Source organism: Chlamydotis macqueenii, chromosome 10, assembly GCF_036417535.1.
Source record: "Chlamydotis macqueenii isolate bChlMac1 chromosome 10, bChlMac1.mat, whole genome shotgun sequence".
Lineage (NCBI taxonomy): Eukaryota > Metazoa > Chordata > Aves > Otidiformes > Otididae > Chlamydotis > Chlamydotis macqueenii.
In genome coordinates this window covers 18,019,222-18,042,359 of record NC_141565.1, presented here as the reverse complement: position 1 = coordinate 18,042,359, position 23,138 = coordinate 18,019,222, and the positions used below count along the sequence as shown (strand labels likewise).

Here is a 23,138-nt window from a genome sequence, read left to right as displayed (position 1 = left end):
AACCCAGAAGAAACAAAAACCCCACCCGCCCAAACGAAAAAACACAAGCAGAGAGAAGTCACAGCCTTAGGTAGCTAGAAGTAGTTGTCTTAAAGACAAGGTTCAGTGTGCTGCCTGTACGTCCTTGAGAGGACCTTCATAAAGACCTGGGATAGGAAGATAGGCTGCTTTCTACACCCCAGTCTTGAAACGCGCTTCTTCAAGGAAGGGAGTATTTTTTACAAACAAGAATTTCCATTATTTGCCTTTTTATATTTTCTTCTTAGAAGAACAGAAAGTTTTAATTCATAGGCAACCATTAAGTTGACAAACTGAATTTTGATGGTTTCAACCAGCAACTTCCTGGTGATTTTCAGGAAGGAAGTCTGAAATACAAGCTTTGATTCACCTTCCTTTACATAGAAAGTTCCTCTCAAATACATAAATAATTTTTGATTCCAGGTCAGAATAACTTCTGCTTTGATACTGCTATCAGCGTATTTTAATATAGCAGTTAACTAGCAAGGCCTTTCATTGTAACTAGAAACGAAAAAGAAATGTCAGTGTAAGACAGTGAGGGAAAAATACTCAGAATTCTTGGAGCTTGCAGCAATGAACACTTAGGCCCAGATCTTGTAAAGGTGCTTCGGTGCCTGACTGCTGCCGAGACTCCAAGCTCAGCTCCAGCGCTGGCTCCCGACGGTGCCGTACATTCAGCATCCGTAGCATTCTCATGGTCTGGGATGTGGCGCCTTCTGGCAAGTGGATCTGCCGCTCTCCGCAATCAAAAGGAGCGGATAGATGGCTAGATAAAGGAGCACGTTGCTCCGAGACAGTAAAACCAGCTCTTTAAAACACTGGTTTCTTTAAACACACAAGACGTGTTCCTGCTGATGTCAGTGTGTTCATCTGGAGATACGACACAGATTCCAGCCAAGTCGGCAACAAAAACGCTGTTGTCAGAAGCCAGGGCCTCACGTAGGTGGGTTGCCTGAAAACAGCGAGCAGCTTCTGGCTTGTGTCAGCCACGTTAATTTAGAGATACAGTAATATTTATTACTTTTTTTCCAGAAAGCCATCACATACTTCTTCAAATTATTTTTCCTTCACTAGCTCACACTGTGTACAAAAATCAGGATTTGTAGCACAGAGCAGGAAAGGGGGATATAATTTAATACAACACAGTTGTGTCTTAAATAGCTTTGAGGATCGGGAATGTTCAACAGAAAACAGGCTCCAGTTTTATCGCTTAAGCTTTTTTAGTGCTCTAGTCTTACTTGCTGAACAGGTTTATTACTTCTGCTGGACGCCAGAAGCAGGTTTATTTAAAAGAGGCAGCCTGCCTTACACAGACTTTCTAGCAGTAATTGGTTTTCCCATGTAATAACTATTACGTAAAGCTTTCAACTGGTTAATGGCTTAAAGGTACCTCTGGGACATCAGCTGGTGAAAATAAAATACAGTAACACAAGCAAACAACACAACTAGAATAATATGTTAAAACAATTTTTAACACCTGAGTATTAGCCTTCATCCGATAAAGGAATAGTCCAGAAAGACAGCTTCCCCAGCAGCTGAGAGCTTTCCCAAGAAACACAAACACTCTTGGAAACGGTTATGCCATCTGCTGAGAGATTATGAAAGTGCAGCGCCGTGAATGACATACCTGAAGGAGTTCTCGGTGCTCCCGAGCATTTCGTGTACTGCCTTAATTCCCGGAACACTGATGTTGAAACGCACGCTGCTCATGATTAAATTCAAAAGGAAAAAAAAAATCTGTGTGAATTGTGCAAGTTGCCTAAGAATTTTCAGAGAACTAGTTGGGACTCCAACTGCTGACACTCAGCAAGTAGAGGACACCAAGTCACAGAGGTCCGTAACAAAATATTGTTCCAGTATGTTAAAAATATAAGGACACGATGTGAGAAACCCAAGCTATTAATTTGGTGTGGACACTCTATAACTTTGGAAAGCCACTGCTGTTAAACAGAGTGTGTTTGCTGGGATATTTGTCCTTTTAAAGATACTCAATTTTCTATTCTACATTATTACAAGCTGGAAAAAAACCATACCTCGTTCTATGTCAATTTAAATTGCTTATTAACAAGTCTCAAAATAACACACAAGTGGGTAACATCCAGTGGAAGTGCTTCTAGTGCCAGCAGGCAGGATTGAGCTGTTACTCCAATATCCCAGCACCCTCTCCACAAGCGTCTGGAGGCAGCAAGGTATTTCTGTAGTTAGTAGCAAAAGAACTGTTGAGAACTAAAGATAAGCAGAGTAATATTTCCACAAAGGCTATCATGTTGTTTTTTTTTTTTTTAATTTATCAATCTGCCAAGCATATAAAAGCAGACACAGTTTTGCTGGGTTGCAGCGGCAAGTGACAAACACAAGCTCCCCCAGAATACGCACCATCCCAGGGGATGCAAAGGGAATGTACGGAAGATGAGAGAGGAGGATGTTTTTTCTTATTTGCACTGAAACACTACAATCAGTTCTGCCCCAAACGATACCGATGAGTTAGAAGAGGGTCAGAAAAAATCTCGTAAGGGATTCAAGATCTGGCAAGCCTGCTTTTCCTCTAGCCCACAACGGCCTCAGAACTGTTGCAATTCAAGTCTGACATTAATTATTAGAGGAAGATTTACAGTAATAATAACTTAATTCTCTAAGTGAGACAGACCTAACCAGATCCTCTGGCCAGCAACTGTTGATGTCACAAATTCAACCGGAACACTGCCATACAGAGATATTCTCCCAGAAAAGTACAAAAGCAGCAGTGTATTGATCCAGCTGTAGCCTGATCCTCTCATTTAATTTCTGAGTAATACTATTCCTATCTATAAAGAGAAAAAAAAAAAAGAAAAAAAAAAAAAAGGTTGCAGGAGTATTTTCCAAGGCAAATACAAACCAGGTAAGTTCTGTCATCAATTCAGGGACAGTTTCCACTACAAGCACTGAAGAGATGCGTTACTAAAGACACAAGATACAAAGCTGGCACTCACTTCTGAGAGATAAAGGGTTAAAGCAGTTACCAATTTCCTCAGCTGGACTACTACTACTATTGTCAAGCCTGTATTCAGCTGAATTCCATCAGGCCATGCTTTCTTAACACAACCTGACACGTACCTCTTCAAGATCTCAGAATTTTTTCCCTCCTCTCTGCCTCTCAGTAGCAGACACTAGAAATAAATACACCCAAAAAGCCAAACAGTAATCCGAACGCAAAGTAATATTTAATTATCAAGTTGAGGAGACTGATGAAGGGATTGAATCATTTCTTTTTTTAAAAAACAAGACAAAGCACACTTGCCAGGTCCTTTACAGACAACACAATACTGTGTTTTGTTTCAAGTTCATAACTTAGCTCTTAAAGTAGTTGATAATGAACCAGTAGGCATTATTTCAAATCAACCAGTTTTATTAAATGAGCCAGAAAGGAAAGAGGCAGGGCTAATTACCAACATTCCTTGATGAATTACCTAGCGGTGTGTGGTAAATCTCCGGGCGTCTTTGTCTTTATCCCCAAATTTATCCCTTACTTATTTCTCAAGAGGTTAAAGGACATGGGGCTAATTAAGGAACCAATCCAATGACAGACAGAATCATTCAAGGTAAGATTGGTTTTTACTCTTTCAAGCTTTTGCGTCTCTGCCTGGTACTTCTTAATCTATTTTTTTTTTTTTTTTTAATATTACTGCTGGGGAGGGGGAGGAAAAGTGCTAATCTTGTCACGGTCAGGCAGGTTGAAATTGCCATGCAGTGCTGGGCAAAATGCTACATATTTGTAATTTAGCCAATAAAAAATTCCTTAAGCCTCTCTTGAATGGCAGGAATGTCTCCAGCTTGTCACTTTGAATTCATTCACTACACAGGTTCAGCGTCTCAGAGAATAATGCTGCCAAACTAGCTGAAGAACTGAAATATTTGCGAGTATACATAATATCAAAAGATTACTTTAAGCAGATCTAAATTTTCACATCTAAAATTTAATGTTTATCGAAGGCGTCAGGAGAGGCCTCCCCGGACCTCCACTCAACTCCCCTGCTCTCCAGCGCTGCGTGTGGCTCCGGACACTGTTTTCTGCCAAATTAAGCCATGGACTCAACAAACACAACTGCAATGACCAGCACTCACTCTCTTCATACGTCCAGGAAAGTGGAATAAGACATTTTTTAAATTAACACTGACCAAAAAGGACTTAACACAAGCTGTTAAAATCTGCTAGCTGGTGGGCTGCGAAGCCTCATCAATGCTTTTAACACTCACAAATCTTTGGGAAGATTAACTCGTCTTCTGCAGGTCTGAAACAGCCACTGACACGTGGTGACCACCATTTTCCCAAGGTCTGGTAACTCAGCCGTCAGATAATATGTCTAGACCCTGGAGGTGCGGGGGGGAACCAAACCAGAAACCAAAAAAGTGCTTTGAAGCCGCGACAGAACAAACTTAGCAAGCTCTCCTTAACTCTGTGGATGTTACCACGCCAGCGGGAAGACAGCAAATCCTCAAGACCACCAACTAGGGTAGAAACCACCAAGAACCTTCTAAAAGGTGATCAGAGCTTGGATCTCTGGATGCCTATATCATTTTGTGTAAATGTGTCCTTATATTGTCTGTGTCAAAAATGTAATTTCAAGCTACCAGATAACTACTGTGAACTTGAAGGGCAACAGCTCCACGATAAGGAGCAGTTTCTCAGCTGCCTTCCCACTCTGCTCAGTTACCTGGTCACAGCATCATTTGCCTAGGAGACACCCTAGCCCACCAGCAGCGCAATTCATCTGTAGCACAGTTTGTCCCACAACTTTGGGAGCTATATTTTGCGCCACAGTGACCACAGCTGAAGAGCCAAGATGGAGAGATCAGACATCTTCATCAGCAACAGCATTCCTCTCAAGAGCTAAGCAACACACATATTTGCATCCATAGGAAAAGGACATTTGGGACGAAGGGTGAAAGCACTGTTTTGCACTAGCAGTCAAGCAGGCAGATGTCTGGACACAGAAGTATGTTGCCCCCTTGAATTCCATGAATTTTTAATGTCTAATAACCTAGGTGTTAAGCAAGAGTTTACATTTTACCTCCATTACTAACCACAGATACCAAGCACCAGTGCTTGTTTTGGAACAGCTTTCAACCCACTAAGCAAGCAAAAGACTTAAGGCCCGAGAGATACTTCTACTTACGTGAAGGCAGGCTTTAGTGGTTCTGACTTTAAATGCAAGTTTTCCTTTATGAAGAATTTGCTGTAGGCTTAAGTTACATATACCAAAGTCACTGAGTGCAAGGAACCTCCGTTTAAACGTTCTATCTGTAGTTCACCAAGAGTGGGGCCGGTGAATCACTCATCTGAGCTCTCAACTGCAAACACACGCTATGCTTACTTAACACACCGGCACACACTACTATCTACCATTGTCAGGTTAGATTAAATTAACTTTTAATCAGATAAGTGTGGCCACAAACACACGTTTGCTGTAGCAGATGCTACCACACATTTATCTTGACGTTCCATTGTTCCTGTTCTTCAGAACCATGAGATAAGTCCCCTACACAATGCAGTTTTATGGTAATTGTTACAGCAAGAACGCTACGGCTAACTGCACGGCCTTCCCTGCATGACCAGCACAGGTCACTCTGTAATAACCACACTGGAAAAGGACTACGAGGAGGTGTTTTTTTGATATAGGTCCATAGTCATTAACACCACTCAGAAGGCATGCCTGGCATTTCAAAAACGAAGAAATACAGGGTATCTGATGCAAAGAGCTTATCGTGGTGGCGCATTTGAAGTCTGAACGAACAACGACACAAGTGTGAAGGCAAGAGGCCAGCCTGGTCGCCTGCGCCCTTCCACGCAGCACGGCTGCAGCGCTGCATTCCTGTCGACATGGAAAAAGTTGCTGTAAGGGGAAAGATGAGCAATGGGACAGCATTAATGAAGAGGCAAACGGACCTGTTCTGGTATCAGTAGTGATCAGCCCACAATACTGACACAAGATGGGCAAAAGCTCTTGGAATAATGAAGCAAGAGTGGAAATGCAGTAAACAATATCTGGTTCTAGGCTTTGAAAATAAGAGGTTTCAGCTTGTACAGGACCCCAGGTGAAAGAAGAAAGGTCACAATCACAAGAAGTAATTCTAGCATCAAAAGAGCAATGAACATCTACCATGCAGACCCCAACCTAGACAGTGTGGCAGGGGTAATCCTACGTGGAGTCCTTAGTGGCAGATGAATTTTTAAATATCTAGTGTATTATAAACATTATTGTATGCAAATACACTGTTAACAATCTGTTAGTAACAAATATTTAAAACATTTTTGTAGCCTATGTTTCCATAGGTATATTTTTACATACATGTCATATTTTGGGGTGAACTGCCCCATTAGCAAGGGCCTATGTGGGAGCACAGACTCTGTGGCCAGAGAGGAGAGATCTCAAGCTGCAGATCACCAAAGCAGGACCCGTCTCGTCCACATCCCCTGGAGCAAGGAAACGGTTTGCTCACTCTCCAGAAACAAGGAGAAAGGGGATGTTAGCATCCTGAAATGCACTTGTTATACCATCTGCTGGTCAGGAGACCTGCTTTTATCTTATTACCCACAAAGCATTTATGCAGTATCCCAAAGACACCTGCACTACTGCAGGAACACGCCAGTTCATGCAGCAAATGCCCACTGCAGGTTCTCACCCCAGCCCTTGAGGCTGTACTCTGCAGCAGCATCCAACGTGGCTCTCAGGCAAGCATCTCCCATCTCAGCGCCTGTGCCAAACAGAAGTTACATTCTTAAATCCCCAAGGGCAGAGAAATAGGGAGGAAGACGCATAAGTCGTCCAGCAGATTTCTTACTGTGCTACCCATTTGGTGTGACAACACTCAGGAGGAAGGAGACGTAAACCAACCACATCCTCGGGCGCGTTAGCATGAAGCAGGAGAGAGAGACTGGGACAGGGGCCACACCATTTCACCACAACACATCCAGTTCAGGCTTCCATCAACCCCTGCGCCGTGACCTGGTGCACCACACTAAAAACACAACAAACAAATAGAAGAGAGCCATCTTCAAAGGCAAGCCTTAATCAACATCTGAGGTCTGACTACTTCTATCAGTAGAACTTCTCAAAGACTAACCCACAAAACAAGCAGACGATCCTGCAAGCAAGGCTTGCAGGAATAAGGCATGATGGCTGGTAATTTCAGCCTTTAGAGTTATGCCTAGTTTTTTTTTCCCCCTGGATCTTTTAGATGTTCTAGATGAAGGAAAACACTTGTCCTTCTGTGTCTCTTAAAAGCATGTAAAGGGTGGCGAGCCCCAAACGTGTACTGCTACAGTGCCGCTTTGTTGAAGATGCCAGAGGGACATTATGTAAAAGTCCAGTCATACAAGTCAGCATTTCTGCCTGCTGAACAAAAAAAAAAAAAAACAACCCTAAAATCAGCTGCCTGGACTGACGTAGAAGACTGAAAACTATCCTATAGATGAGGATAGGGTATCACTGCCTCTCAAAGGCAGAGAGTTGTCCTGCTGCTGTTGCCAGTACCTTGGCAGGCAGGAGATAACTCACTTCTGAAGTATCCTCCAAGTTGCTTGGTAGAAAAGGATGGTTGGTAGGGTGAAGTGGGGCACAAAAGACATGAAAAACAGAACCCAGCAACTATATCACATCAACGGGAGATGCTCCCTAAATAACTGTCAACAGATAGCTGCTAGGACTACAGGAGAAAAGCCGACTCTGTGATATCAAGCAGGAAGACAGTAACAGATCAAGTCCAAGACAGCTATGGAGAAGCTGATTAACAGACCAGCTTCACCACAAACCAAGAGCCTATTCTCTCAATTTCTACTAGCCAAGGATTTCAACACCTTTAATAAATTTAACTCCACAAGGTAAGGGATTAATAGCAGTATTGTTTTGCAAATGGATGACTGAGGAGCAAAAGGACTAACCTACCATCAGCTCTCAGTGACTACAGGCAGGGACCTGATGCACGACCTCCCAAAGTTCCAGGCTAACCCTGCTTACAGAAGTGCAGCAACCAGTTCCCAGAGATCAGCACTGGAATAGTGAAGTTGGGATCTGCAATGGTGCTTCTGCTCCAACAGATAAGGACTCCTACCAGATGAGAGAAGACAACTGCAATCAACAACAAAAAAAACCCCCAGCTTCCTAATACCAATTAAGTACACAAAACTAAAATGTACCTGTGTGGAAGAAGCTACTCCATAAAAGACATCTTAAGACAAACTCTTTGCAAAGAAGTTAACTCTTTTAAATAAAAATATAAACTTACTTTGTACCTCAGGAATGGATCTTGATCCAACATTGAACCTACTCCAACGATCAATATTTTAAGTTATATGCTCCTATTTCCAATGCAGAGGAAGAAGATGAACCGCAGCAGAAGCAAAAACTCTTGTGACATCTCTCTGTAGCATCGGTCCTCAACTACCAACCTCAAAGACAAACCAGCCTGTACGTCTGTGAAGCTAACATCAGCTGTGCAGAAGGGTAACCAAAAGCCCTAGCAAATCTTCCTTTTGCTATCAGATTCTAAGAGATACTGTTTCAAACGTGCTAGATCTTCTCCTAGTCCATTGCTTAATCAGGCTGCACAAAGCAACACAAAATTTGAGTTCCAACAGGTCATTTCCTACCTTGCCAAGCTACATTACTTGGCAGAGAAGTGATGCAATAAGAAGTCATTACTCAAGAAAATTAAATTCTACTTATTCATATGGCCTTCAGCATTATGTAATTTGGAGATTCCTATGCCATGTGACATAGATTGTACATATTTCTCTTTCTTTCTGTATTGTTTCTAAGTTAACCTCTTAACCATCTTGAAAACAAATTTAAAATCCAAGCTCATTAACACCTTTGGCTTCTTTTTAAGCCAGTCATTCCAAACTGCCCTCCTCAGGCACACACGTACTGTTCTCCTTCACACACAACGAGATATGGGAGAAAGGGCAAGTGGCACAACATAACTAAAAACACAAAACACTGACAAATTCAACAGGCTTGCAGTGAGTTTTTTGATGCTATGTTCCAAAACAAACAAACAAAAATTACAACAAAACCAGCTACTACATTTGGTTTTATTTGTTTGTGAAGTAATATTCAAAAAGATCCCTTTTAAAGAGGGCTGCCTTGCAGATTAACATTTCCAAAAGTGTAAAAATCCCCTTTTTGTCCATCTCATTCTTTAAGGTCACTAAACCCAGACCATCTGGATGATAAAGCTACCAACTTAGTTCCCTATTTATCTAATTAAAACTTCTGTACAGCTCATATGGAAAAATTTGTCCACAGCTAAAAAACAACTGAAGTGTAAAACGCAGCAGTGGGGAAACGTCATCACTTGTACAGCGTTACTACAGGCAGAGGTGGCTGTCAGCGTATCAGCACCAGGAGGATCCTGATTTATTATTAATCTCATTTTTTTTGAGCCAAATAACCTATTTAAAAATATACACACACACATATAAATATATATATATATATATATATATGGATCTTTCAGGCAAATCCTACTCTCACTGAAGCATCAACGGTAAATTTTCAGTAAGATCAAGACTTCAAGCCTGGTTTTTTGGACTTTTTTTTTTCGGTACAGATCCACTTTTATCAGTAAGGATAAAAGTTGAATCTTTAGCTGCTTTCCTCCACCAAAAACATAAGCAGCAAAAGTATGCAAAGCAGTCTCTCTTCTCTCATGTGCAGAGAGGCCAAGAGGAGTTGGTGTTGCTAATTTTGACTGTTACCTATGTAAACGCGGGTGATGGGAAGACAGGCATCGTTTTGTTCCAGCGGGTAGCTCATGTTTCCACAACCATCACCTTCAACGCACAACTCCCTGTCACCCAAGGGCCCTTGTTGCCAAGTATTCCTTTTAGTTTAGAAGCCAGTTAAGAATACATTCTCTTATTTTTTTTTTCTCTGCAGGGTCATTCATGCTGTCATTTGGGCCAAAGACGAGTGCAGGAGAGGTGTCCTCCCTCTTTCCAGCAGATCCTCCTCCATTAAGAGGAAACTAGGGACAGACACTTCTTTTGTAGTCCTGAAGGACGAGGATTCAGGTTCAAGTCCTTCGCGTGAAGTTCCCTAGCAGTGCTCCAGCAGATTACAGATCCACACGCAAATCCTACGACAAGCCAGCTCCTAGTAACCGCCCTTGTGATAACCAAGCATCATCTTTCGGCTGGAGCACCTTCTGTGGCTTGTCCCTCAGAAATAAAGGGTTTCCTCCCCTTCTCTCTCACACAGAGAGGTAATTGTAAAACGAACAACATCGACAACTGCTAATGCTTCAAGACATTACACTCCATTAAGGGTAAAACAGCATCAGAAAACAAACGCTTTCCTACAAGTTTTCAGAAAGGTTTAAAAAAACCCCTAAAATTTACATCATAACATATTAGCATATTAGGATATTAGGCATATTAAAGCATATTAGGATGAAAGGATGTAAAAAAATCTAACGTATGCTTATTTAACAAAGTGCATTACAAACAAAAAAACCTATTTCATAACATCTAGAGCTGAATTATAACTGTGGTGTCGTAACCTGGGAACAACTTTTAACCAATTGTTATACACAAACATTGTCCATAACGCACGAACATTGCATAAAACAGCTCTTCCCAGTCAATTTCAGACTCCTCACTATATGCATATATGCTCAAAGTATCATATTTATTTTTTAATGGAAATGTGTGTGTGTGTGTGTGTATATATATATACACACACATATATATTTATAAAATTCAAAATTCAACTGTCACCTTTTTGCTCCTAGACAGTAGACCATACTTGACTGTGACTCTAGTGTCTCAATTAAGTATTCGTTTTGGCACTGGCAACACAATACCATAACGCAGACTCAATAAATGAAAGCACCCTACATTTCCTACATAAACCCGTCACACAGACTGCCTCGAAATCCTGAGCCTGCAAGTCTATTTTAAAACTGAATCGTTGAATACATATCATTGATATACAACAGCGACGAGCAAACTACAAGCTGATCATAACGAAGCTCGACTAACTTATCCGGTAAGACTACGCTCACCGACTGAAAGTGGTTACTAAATATCAGTCTGTAATAAAAAGATTCAGCAATAATGCAGAGCAGATAGATAATTCTTCAAAAGTAATTAAAAGTTTTATTTTCACTGAATATGTCAGCAAATTTCCCAGAAACATTTTTCATTCTTTTACTCACACATTTCACGTTGCTTTACTCTACTTGGACTTACCCAGTGCGTGAAATTATCTTTTCTTATAGCTCTTCACGTTCTTCCCCAGTAATTAGCAAGAGACATCCCCTTTGACAGAGGGATAACTAACAAGCTCCCACAGTTTCCAGTAGGACAAGGAATCCAAAGCTACTAACAGCAAACAAGTCATTTAAGCAAAAAAGGATTACGAAGGCTCGTTGCAAGAGGCTGGAAACTGACCCGTATTTCAGATTAAGGCTTTCTGAGGAGCTCTTTTGTAATGAGTTTTCACTCCATTTTACAAAAATATTTCTTTGTTTTCTTGTAAAGACCAAAATATTGATTTTTATATCTATTAATAATTTCTTCTTTTTGAAAATAACTAAGTACTAGAAAGATGGAGACGCGTTTTCCAAAGGGAAAATGATGGAAACGTTAGTTTTGTAACAAAACTTCCCTCCTCAGATCTCCAAGTTCAAACAAAACAAAAGTCACAGAAACTTTTTTAAGAAGGTTTTCCATTCTTCACTACCAGGACACCAAAATAAGCTGCAAATCAAGCCAGAGCGCAGCTAATTTGCAAAATTTCCGTGTCAAAAATCCCTACAGCCATGTCCCTACTAAATAAAGTATGTTTAGATGAGCGAGAGCTCCCAAACAGAAAGGCAGAGCGCCTGGCATACCTTGAGGACCTCCATGGGGACCTGGGTGGCAGGGGGCAGGCTGGTGGGGACGCTGACGTTGATGGCAGGTGTCTGGCTGACGGGTACTCGCTGCTGCATGAACTGGGCTGCTTGCTGCTTCTGCTGCTGCTCCCGACGCTCCTGCTCCTGCATCTGCTCACGCATGAGCTGCTGTCGTAGCAGGATTCGTGAGGTCATGCTGGAGGAGCTTAAGGGAGGCTTGGAAGCGCCAGGATGCTCGGAATTGCTGTGGGAAGAGCAGAGAGAGAGACAGATCAGCTTCCACAAGCGGGATCACGGCTCCAGCCGTCGGAGTTCACGGAATCACACCGGAACGTGGGGCGAGATGGGCAAGGATACGCCGCGCCACGCAAAGGGGAATTCCGAGCCGACCTAATTCAGGTACTTAGCGGCCACATTAGGCTGCCTTAACTTGACTGTAACTAACCATTTCCAAACACCAATATCCACCTGTAAAAAGCTATTTGCGCTTTCAATTTTTACAGCAACTATCCACAAGAAAAATAAATGCTTTTATAGATAGCAGGAAGCACTCATATTCCTTTTAAAAAAAAAAAAAATAAAGGGCTGTATCAAGTCTAATGATAGGTATATGATACTGCAGTTCTAATGATCTAGCTCAGAAATAAACAGATAAAATAAATACGCTTCTCCCATGAAAGCACAACATAACAAAGTTCAATTATTTTCTGCAAAATACTACCTCAAGGTTGGATTTGCTGGTGGTGACAGTCTTCATAGCTAGAAACCAGAACCAAAAAAACCTCCCCAACTCCCACTGCAGGACTACCAACATCTTCTGAACACAGTGAAACACAAGAACAGGCAGAACAACAATAACAGCTTTATTTCAGTCACACTTTAGAAAGCACATCAGGCTGGCCCAAGCTAGCACACTGCACTGTTTCACCACCTAAGCGTTATCTCCAAGCCACTGGCAAGCAGAGCTTCCTACCAGACAGCACGGGACAAACCATGGGACTTTGCCATGGGCTGCAGGGACACTTTCTGAAGCAACCCATCACTTTGTTAGTCCTCAGAACTAAAATCCATTTCTAAGACATTTCTGTAGCAGAAGGCAGAACAACTAGGGTATGTAATTACCAAGCTGCACCTCCTTCGAGGGATGGAGGTTGGAAGTGGGTAGGAATATGTGACCCTATAGAAGAAAGAGCTGCAGTGCGTATAATTCAGGATATTTGGGTTCTGGTTCTGACTGCTGCAGCCGATTGCCACCAGCCCACGAAAGGAAAGGACTCGTTAGGCTATGATGGTGCAGGGCCATGCCTGGGGAAGCCAGCAGGAATCTGGAGAGGAGATTGCTCTTGAAAGAAGATACTGCTCTTGAAAAGCCCACCTCTGGCTCAGGTGTTTAGGTGCTACCTGCAGGATGCTGACAGGACAGTTTGCGAAGGAGTCCAGGAGCCAGCATCCCTTCCAGGTCTTGCCTGGAGGTCGTGGGCACCCAGAGCTACTTGTGCTTGGACAACTGGAGACAGCGTTGCTGGAATTTTTCCAGCTTTGTTTAGGATCCATGTTGAAAACAGCTCAGAGTGGAAACGAAAAAGGAGAACCCCCAAGAGATCAAACTCTGCTTTTCCAAAGCGCATATTTTGGGGGAGGGAGGGGACGATCTTGCTATTTAAGACCTGTCAGGTTGAAACATTCGCAGAGACACTGATCCTTTTGATAAAACAAGAGAAAACCTTTGTGGTGAAACTAATGCAGCTGTGGAATAATCGCACTAATTAGCTGCTCAAGACAAGTCATTGACTGTGATACTTGTAAAAAACACCACCCGTTCAATTAAGGGCCAAGCATTCTCACATCTGAACCCAGCAGCATGTTTCCTGGCTGCACATCTGAGCCACTTGCACATTTCCAAAGTGAGGAGATGCATTATTTCCTTGGCAGGACACTTACAGATCAGCAGATTCCCATTTTTTTTTGATTACACACTGCTACCAGGAAAAAAACGATTGAGCATGCACCCCCAACAGACGTATATTTATTTATTTATGAGTTACATACGTGTATGGCTGAAGCACGGACATTTTCTTCCTGCCTATCAACAATATTGCACACCCCACTTTGCAGACCACTGGAATAGATGAGCAAAAAAAGGCACTCGAATGCTGCTTTTAAAGAAGGATTCATTCTCCTCATGTTGAGAAAAAGCTTATTTTGCATCCCGTAAGCAGTATTCTCATTTGTGTGCTATTGACATTTTTTATAGACACTTAATGCTGTAAAATCGGTAACCCAGCAGTTCCTCCCACCCTCCTTCATTTTGAACTGCTTCCCTGCCTACCAAAGCCAAGTGTGCTGAAAACCAGCTCAGAAGAACCTTCCCATGTACTAAAATCTGGGGGAATGCAAGGGAGAAGGAAGCAGCAATGGTTTCCACAGCATTTCAAGCAGTCCCTGCCCGGAACCCCATCTCGCTCACGCCGTTACTGTACCTACTGGATTCACACCAACAACTCAACAACTGTTCTTACAGCTTTCCACAGGTGAGTCAGGGGTCTGCTGCTGATAGAAAACTGTCAACAAAAGCTTCAAACAGCATGTCTTTAAAAGAAACAATAATCCCAGAAAATGCTGTTCTGCCAAATTCTTCCCCAAAGGGCAGAGACTCTTCCAGGTTTTTTCTTTTGTAATTCTGCTCAATAGCCTAGTTATTCACTGGAAAAAAATAGCTTAGATGTAATTAAGCAGGTACTGTAAGGTTGGGGAATGTACTTTTTAAACAAGTATCAAAAGAAGAGCAGCCATCAGCCAGGGAAAGAGGAGTCTGATCTTATTCACATCCAGAACACCAAATTTTGGTGGCCAGATGAGGGGAAAGAAAAAGCTTGAGAGGAGATTACTGAATGTCCTGTTCATCCTCACTTCAAAGGAGAAGCCAGAAACCAGTGTGGCTGCAACAAAACTGTGGGCTCAGACACATCATTCTCTTATTCGCGTGCATTACGATTTTACGCAGTGTAGATGCACCCAGGTGCTGAACACAGGCAGCTACTGCTGTCAACGCATTTGAGTTCAAATAACGCTTTTATCCAGGACGAAAGCTGCTGCACAACACCTGACCGCCTGATGCTTCTGTCACAAACACTGCAAAGGAAACTGGACAAACCCAAGACAGCTCCTGCCATGCAAAATCCCTGATATTCATCCCACGGGGGCTGTAAAGCCTCTCCTGTGAGCAGGGCGGTCTCACCACAGCAGCACTCCTCCCACTCGCCACGAGTGGCACTGATCAAGTGTGGAAAAAGGTTTGAAACTCTGGTATCTCATCCTCAAAGCCTGTCCCACATACAATACGGACTCTCCTCCTGCCCAGGTTCCCTTCCCCGCCGCGTCCACTCCTCCTCTGGCCCACAGGAAGCTCCGCGCAAAGCTCTGAGATGGAATGAAAGACGGTTTGGGTTTCACCACATCACCTCCAGAGAGCAAATAGGAGAAGCTTTATCAGCAACTCAGAAAAGCAATTAAAACTTGTTATGTCAAAGGCTTCACCAAGACAGTTTTGAAATTTCTTATTTTTAAAGCTTCTTGACCTTTTTGCGTTGCTGCACAGGCAGGTCGTCTCCCCGGTCGTGCGCGGTGCCGCGTACCGCAGTACGACCCAGAACCTGGACATGCAGATTCCAGACTCTCAGACGTGAACTGATTCACCCCCGGATCACGCAGAGGCGGTAACAGAGCCACACACACAACTGATACACGATGTGATTTAGATGCTTCCTGCAAACACGGTTTATGGATAGCATTTAATTGCAATAAATGAAACTGACTCATCCTTTTAATTGACATATGATTAAACCGGTTACCCATCAGCAGTCTAATAAGCACAGTGTAACACAGACAGAGTTATTAGTTATGAGTGTCAAGCGCCAATCCAATTAATCACGAAGTGATAACGTTTTATTAAATAAGTTTAAATGACACATCCTTTGCACAAACGCCTGGGAAATGGAAATGTTAGTAACTGCATACATGAGTTATAAGCAGGGGGCCGTTGCATAACAAAAGGCAACTGATCAGATTAAAATCAAGTTTGATTTTGTTGTCATCAACTCAAGAGATTACAGAGACCGTACCTTTTAGAGCCTAATCTGCCTTCCCAGATGTGTACTGATTGTTTTATCTCTGTCTCCCTGGGCAAAAAGACAAACTCACCTTTTGTTGGTCACTTCTGTTTTCAGATTCTCATAAATTGATCAAACAAGTTCTCTGGCGCATTATTTACATGAGTTGTCTGTTTTACAAACATTCTTTTTGCATCTTTTGCTAACTTCTCAGGAGATTTTGAACTGGAAAATACTATTTAACTCAGCTTTGCTTTTTAATTACTGGCTTAGAATTTTTTTTTAAAGACAGAAGAAAAGCCTTCAGTGTAAGGTTTCTTCGACAAATTACAATTAAAAACACAGACCAAATCCTCAAACCCAAAGCTTCCTCAGAGATGAACAAAAATCAAATACAATGGATTTAAAAACAACAACAACAAAAAAAAGCTTTCAAAGCCATTTTCTCTGCCAGGATCTATGGCCCTGCTACAAGGAGATGGATGGCACACAGGAGGGAGGCTGTTGCTCTCCTCTGTTCATGCCAACTGTTTGTTAACAGGTTAGTCCACAGAGAAACCAGCCAAGAAAAGCAGATTTAGCACCTCAAGAAATGCACTGAGCTTCACCAGATCTCAGAGGTAAGAAATAACACGGCATTTAAATGCTTGTGTTTCATGTCACCCTTACCCCATTCATCATTGTTTACAGAGAAAAGAAAGGCATCCACGTTTAAGTATCCCACTTTAGCATAAAACTATTTTGATCTTTAAAGCAAGCAGATGCCAGTATTGTAACTCCAACACTTGGCCTGACCTCCAGCAGGCATTATCAGAAGAGAGACAGCTCCCCTTCCAACACCCCTCCTGTCCAACAACCACTAGAGTTTCCTCAAAACTAAGTTTATTTGTCCAGATGCTGTTCTCAGTCTCTCTACCAAGTAGTAAAACCCCATGAAACTTTTTGTTGCCAGTACTGTGTGTGTGGCTGAAACAACAACTTTAGCAGCATCTAACCTGCTGACCAGTATCGATGTTTGCCACAGAGAGGGGTGACACAAAAGGGAAGGATATCAAAAAAGTAAGTGCAACAGGGAGCCAGATTACCCTCAAAATAAACAAACCCCCAAACCAAAAAACCCACAAATGACAACAAAGTCCCTTACACAATCTCTTCTCCCCTATCTTAAGCGAAAGCAAGGGATTCCAAGTACAAGAAAACTACTAGGGCATTTTCCCTGGAGCACTTTGTACTTCATTCCTAAAATTTAATAATTGATGGTGGGTTACAGCGATGCTCCACTCACCACGCAAACTGGCTGGCGCTGCTTGAAGTACCAATGTTAAAAAAAACCAAACTGACAGTTGGCACCCTCGGATGTCCTTTCTTGCCAAGGACACAACTACATAAATGGTGTGGAGACCTTTATCAGCTTTTAGAATAAAGTAAGGCCTACATTTCAGGCCTCTGTGTGAAAGAAGGTTCCACATTTGAAGGTTGCATGCTTGAAGAGACACACTGCCTGCTGTTGCATCTGCTCCATCATGAAGGTAAACATTTTTCTGTCCCTCCAGTGCTTTCTTATCCTGATCTGAACCAGCTCAGAGCTGGTCTCCTGCAGCAGCACCGCTTACCCTCCGCTATGGGCTGCACCCGCAGAAAAACACACAGCCCAGCGGGCATCCATCCAGCTACGCGAATGCATTGAGTGCACCTGGTCAGCAGGGAAAAGGAAGCAAAAAAATTCTCAAACATCCACTATGCAGATCTACTACCCAGGAGGTAAGGGCTTAATTACATACAAATCAAATCAATTCAGTGGATATACTTGTCTTAAAAAAAAGAATAACAAAATTTTAAAAATAAATAAAAAAAAAAAATCAAAAAACCCACCCCACACCAACAGAAACCAACGACACAAACAAAACACTTAATTTAATCCTCAGCTAAAAAAATTTTTAAGTAGCTGTACACCATTTAGTAGTTTTCCATTTTTCTTCCTGTCTTTAAAACACACCTTCACAAGCTGCTGAACATAATGCTTTCTGAACTTAATGAAAACCTCTCTCATGACCCAGGAGCACTCAGTAAATAATTATTAAGCTCTGGAGGTGGCTTTTGCATGAGTGTTGACTTAATAAAATGCCGTAAGTTGATCTGCTTGAATGCCCATTTACTTTGGGACACAGCTTGCAGTACAGCTTGGAAAGCTCGATCACCACCAGATTAAGGAACGAGGTAAAACTAAAGAGGTTCTATCTAGAAGCTGCAAAGGTCACATTTTACAACCCTTTACTACCATTCCTGTTAAGACAGAGATGAATAACTGCAAATCTAAGGTATCCTCAAAGACCTCTATAAAATAATCACTATCATGCACCAAGGTTTTTTATGTCTGAACTGAACCTCCCTTAGTCCAAATGCGTGTGTTTGCCATGAGATTTCAGAAGGAGAGATACAGATACATATTTTTATAATAATTTTCTCCAAATACGGAGTATTTTCTAAGTCTTCCCCTCCTGAAAGTCACCATCATGATCTCAGCCGGTCAGCCATAGCAGCTGTGGCTCTGCAGAAGACAGTGGTCAGCTCCCAGGCCCAGTATTTTAAACTCCCAGAACACAACCTCCATCACAACAAATCAATCACGCAATCTGCTCACGGTGCCGTCGCTCCGGGAAAGCGCCACTTACAGACAGAAGCTGTCAAAGGAGCAGGGCATGAACATCTGAACGCTAACAGCTTCCATCTTTCCCGCCCCCCCACTTCGTGTCCAAGGGCTTTTGCCGAGCACCCTCGGGTGAAAGTCAAGCGGCGTCCCGCCGGCCGTATCTCTAGGGGTGGCTCCAGATAAGGACCTGGCAACGCCAATCCCCACGGAGCAGCAATGCTGGCAGCAGTGCCCGGCGCCTGCCAGCACCGCAGACCTGTGCAATCCAGCACCTACCGAGGAGAGAAGGAGGGGTGAGGCAGCCACGCGCAAGGTCTTCAGCCATCATGAAAGGACTCCAAAACAGCCCAGAAGTTCGGAGTTAGGATCTCGCTACATCTTGTCTCACCTGCATGAGAGTATTGCACAAAGTACTGATGGAAACAGCCCAGAGCACAGCTGAATGCCTGGTGCTACCGCGGGGCTCAGCGTGATCCCCAGACCAGCGCCCAGGCGGCTGTACCACCCTCACCAACCCACGGAGGGACGTCCCGCTGCAGGTCTGCGAGGAATGGAAGACAGGTTGGCACTGAAAGCAGGTCTCCCATTCATTAATTAAAAGGGGTGTGATCAGGCCATTAATGTCATCAGAGGAGCGGATAAGGGCTGTCTGTAACAGCAGAGTTTTCTCACGATCCTTATCACCAAAAAGATGAAGACAAAGGTTGGGTGCAAGACAAATTTATTTTCTGGGACATAACTTCTTCTCATTCGAGGTTCACGTAGGTGAACCTCCACGTAGGAATCACTGGAGGTGCATCTCAAGAGCTAGATGTGCATCTCTAACGGTATGGAGACTCGATGTGACGATACACACTGTTTCCCCAGTTTCACCTCTGCTCAAACAGGCTGGATCCCTCCAGGCAGGTGAAGACACCTACAAACAGAAATACCTCAAGCTTCCAAAAATGTTCCATGAAGGGTTAAAGGAATTTAAAGTGTAGCTGACTGCTACACCAATATTACTCAATATTGGTTTGGTGCTCTTCCTCAAACTTTCAAAGCCATCACAAACTTAGAGAAGAGATTGGAGAAAAAAAAAAAAAAAAAAAAAAAAAAAAAAAAAAGCCCAACCAGTCACCTTGTCAAAGGCTTTTTGAACCGTTTTTCAGACACCACATCTATTAGTACTTCCCTCTTTAAAGAGCTCTGCACACATTTGCAAAACAAAAAGGCAGATAGCTAAAACAACTAAGCGGGGATAAAAGAAAAAGCGAAGAGATAACGCTCCACTACCAGCCTCTGTAGTTCTTGATTTTGTAATATAGAATTTACCTTCTTTTATCTGGGTAAACAGAGCCGATAACACCGTCGCCGAGAGGGAAGATGACATATGATCACCGCGCTTTCCGATACTTTGCAACTACACAGTGCCCAGATCTGACTCCACATCACCTTTCCATCCTGTCTTGGTTTAGAAAGTATCTGTCACTTCACACAGTCAGCTCACCAGTTCATTCACAGAGGCAGCCCTACAGAAAACAAGACTCGACCACGTTGTGTTCAGCTTGTACCCGTCATTCACACGCCCAGAGTCCCTCCCAGTCAGTCACCGCACTCCTCCAGGCCTACAGTGACCCAGAAGTTCCCAACCTAAACCCTTCCACTCATCCCAGGTTTTCTGCTCATCGACTCCACCATCGCGGCACTACTCAAACGCTTTCCGACGGGGCTGCTCGAAGCCTCATCGGGCGCAGATGACATCCGCACTCTGGTATGCTGAGCAAACAGGATCTTAAGGAGCAGCAGGGAAAGTGTTTATGGAAGATTTGCTTTAAATGATTAAGAACCCCGAACAGTCATAATGAAAACCACAGAGTGAATTCGGTGCTCGGTACGCCATGGGTCTGTGTTATCGCGATGTCCTATGCAGGACTTGCTCGTTACAGTGAATACTACGTGCGAGGGAGAAAAAAAAAAAAAAACAACCCAAACATATTACTGCAACAACTCTAACATTAAAATAATCTTGGACAGATAACATGCAACCTCTCACTTCAATCTCTAGCCACAGCACTAGCTGTTCATTACAAGACCTGATCAGATCAGGGAGTGTCTTCAGCAACCGTTCTTTCTAACAAAGCAACTCTCCAGACTGCAGAAACCAATGCCTCAGCATCCACACATTTTAAATCAACTTCAGTTTTAGAGTCCTTAAGCATTCTTACAGTTCTTCAACATTTTTGGCTATTTGTGGAAGAGTTACTGGGGCAAAGAGGATTGTTTTACTGTGCAGGCTGAAGGACTGGGGGAGGAAATAAGCCTTAACTCAGCAACAAGTTACTGTACTGTGTATCAATTTGGATATTGACACCACAACTGTGGTTCGCAACAGAGGTACCAGTCTTGCTGCCTGGAGTATGCACAGCACAGACAGGAAGATGGGATAAACTCCAGCTGCCCATGTAAGAAAGCATTAGTGATGTTTACAGACTTGTTAATTGAGGCTAAGAGATAGACAGTTGTTCACTGGAGGAATTGCTCAGCTACAAACAACTAGAGAAAAGATGGCCTTCATTTCCCTTCCTTCAGCCACTTAATGTGACCTACAGCATCCCCGACATGGGATAAGCCCAAACCAAGGCTCCAGGAGAAAGCAAACCCCAGAAGTCCCTCAGGCAGCGCTGCTATGCTACCATGGGATCCAGCAGCATCCTCAGTGCAGCCACATCAAGCAATCAGGTCCCTCTGCCCCCAGGTTCCTATCCCAAATCCCAACCACGCCCAGTTCAGGGATTTCCCAAGATGGGTATGGTTTCTGCGTGCTCACAACCTTCGAGCATACACTGTGGGTCATGTCAGAACAGCTCAGGGCCTGCTCTGCAGCTGTACACAACGGCTGAGGTAGGTCAGCGCAAGTGTTGATTAGAGGACCTCTTCACTCGCCATCCAACAGCTGTAAATTCTATTTTAAATTCGTGACACCTACATGAACTGCAGCCTTTCACTGAAATATTTTGTATTGATTTAACGGCTGGAGTAGTGGGGAACTGGCATCTCCAGAGATTGTTCTGGCAATTCATCCTTATAAAAAAAAAATCTGCACTTTGTTTCTAGCCAGAAACTGCTCATGAACACTAGAGAGGGAAAGAGGCAAATAACAACTTAATCTTGGGGTCGTATGTAGATAAAAGAAATACCAAATCAAAAACATGATACAGAATGAAGTCTCATTCCAAACAGAAATATGCAAGCAGTATTTACATCTTCTGATTTCACAAAGTGTCAAAATATATACAAAAAGATCCTCAATCTATTCATAGGTCTTCTCTTAACACCTCAAACACAGCCCTGCTAACACACAGCATTAATTCCATTTTGCAATCACCCTTGTGTTCTGCATCGTCCTTACGTTGCACCTAAAAAGCATGAGCTCTTCTCAAAGAGGAGACATCAGGAAAAATCCTCAGAAGTAACTTTATGCAACCAGATAAAAGCTCAAAAACTAATACAGCTGCTGCAGTTCTAGAAAAAGGCTACTGTAAAGTAAAAGTGTCCAGCACGGTCCACGTTTTGCACAGTTTAATGACAACTGAGTGAGACACGCCGTGCACGTGACCTGCTGCAGGAACACCACTCCTTACTTTTCAAAATACACTACAGCTATTGGGTTATTTTTGAAAAAAAGCAGCCAACTGAAAACTATTCACAAGCCTTTTTGTTAGACCCTCTTAATCTCTTCTGCGCTGCCAGAAGCATAGCACTTGAATGGCTATTTCTGTTCAAAGCTATATTTGTTGTGAACTACTGCAAACCCCTGAATCATGTAAACAGAGGCAAGAGCCAAAAGATTTTTCACTGGACTTGAAGTTTACATCTGCCTTAGTTACTAGGACAAAAAAAAAAAAAAATAAAGCCAGCCACTTAGTTTATAACCAATAAATCCTGCAAAAACTACAGTTAATAATGAATTCTCGCAACAGGGTTTTGTTTAATCTGGTTTACTTAGCATTCATGCCCTTGGCAAAGTACCTGTGGGAGCACCCACCATTACTGTGGAGCAGCAATTCACACCTGCTGTTATTTTAGGCTAAAGCTGACAACTACACAGCACTACAACAGTCAACCAGGTTTATAAACTTGCAGCAAAGTCACCTGGAAATGATGGACAGTTCCAGACTTGCTGGGGCCCAGCAGCCAACAGTATCGCTATCCCTAAAAAGCCATATTATAGCAGCTCTCAGCCTGGACATGGTAGCAGCCACACGTTTCTGCAAAACAAATGCTTGGTGAACGTGCTGCTGGGAGCAGAATGACCCTCTTGTATCTTTAGGTCCTTGGTTGAGAAAGGTGAGCACCAGAAACCATCCCCTCACCTCAACCTACCACTTTGGATGCAAACTTCACCTTCTCTTCACTCACCTTCTATTCTGCTGGATCCTCCTCCAGTAGGAAGAATCCCCAATATTCCCAACATGCTAGAAACGATGAAAAGCCCCAAAGCA

At 42.9% G+C, this 23,138-nt stretch overlaps 1 protein-coding gene across 6 annotated transcripts in view; it reads right to left on the bottom strand.

Moving 5' to 3' along the window:
- Positions 1-23,138, bottom strand: part of MITF (melanocyte inducing transcription factor) — a 105,065-nt gene that overhangs the window by 33,805 nt on the left and 48,122 nt on the right. For 4 of the 6 annotated variants that reach the window (XM_086755293.1, XM_086755294.1, XM_086755298.1 and 1 more), the window contains exon 2: positions 11,893-12,139. In XM_086755293.1, coding sequence (XP_086611419.1) covers positions 11,893-12,139 — 247 coding nt within the window. Of the gene's footprint in view, positions 1-11,892; positions 12,140-18,676; positions 18,740-23,138 lie in introns of those variants that run through there. The other 2 variants (XM_086755295.1, XM_086755296.1) reach the window with 2 other exon arrangements.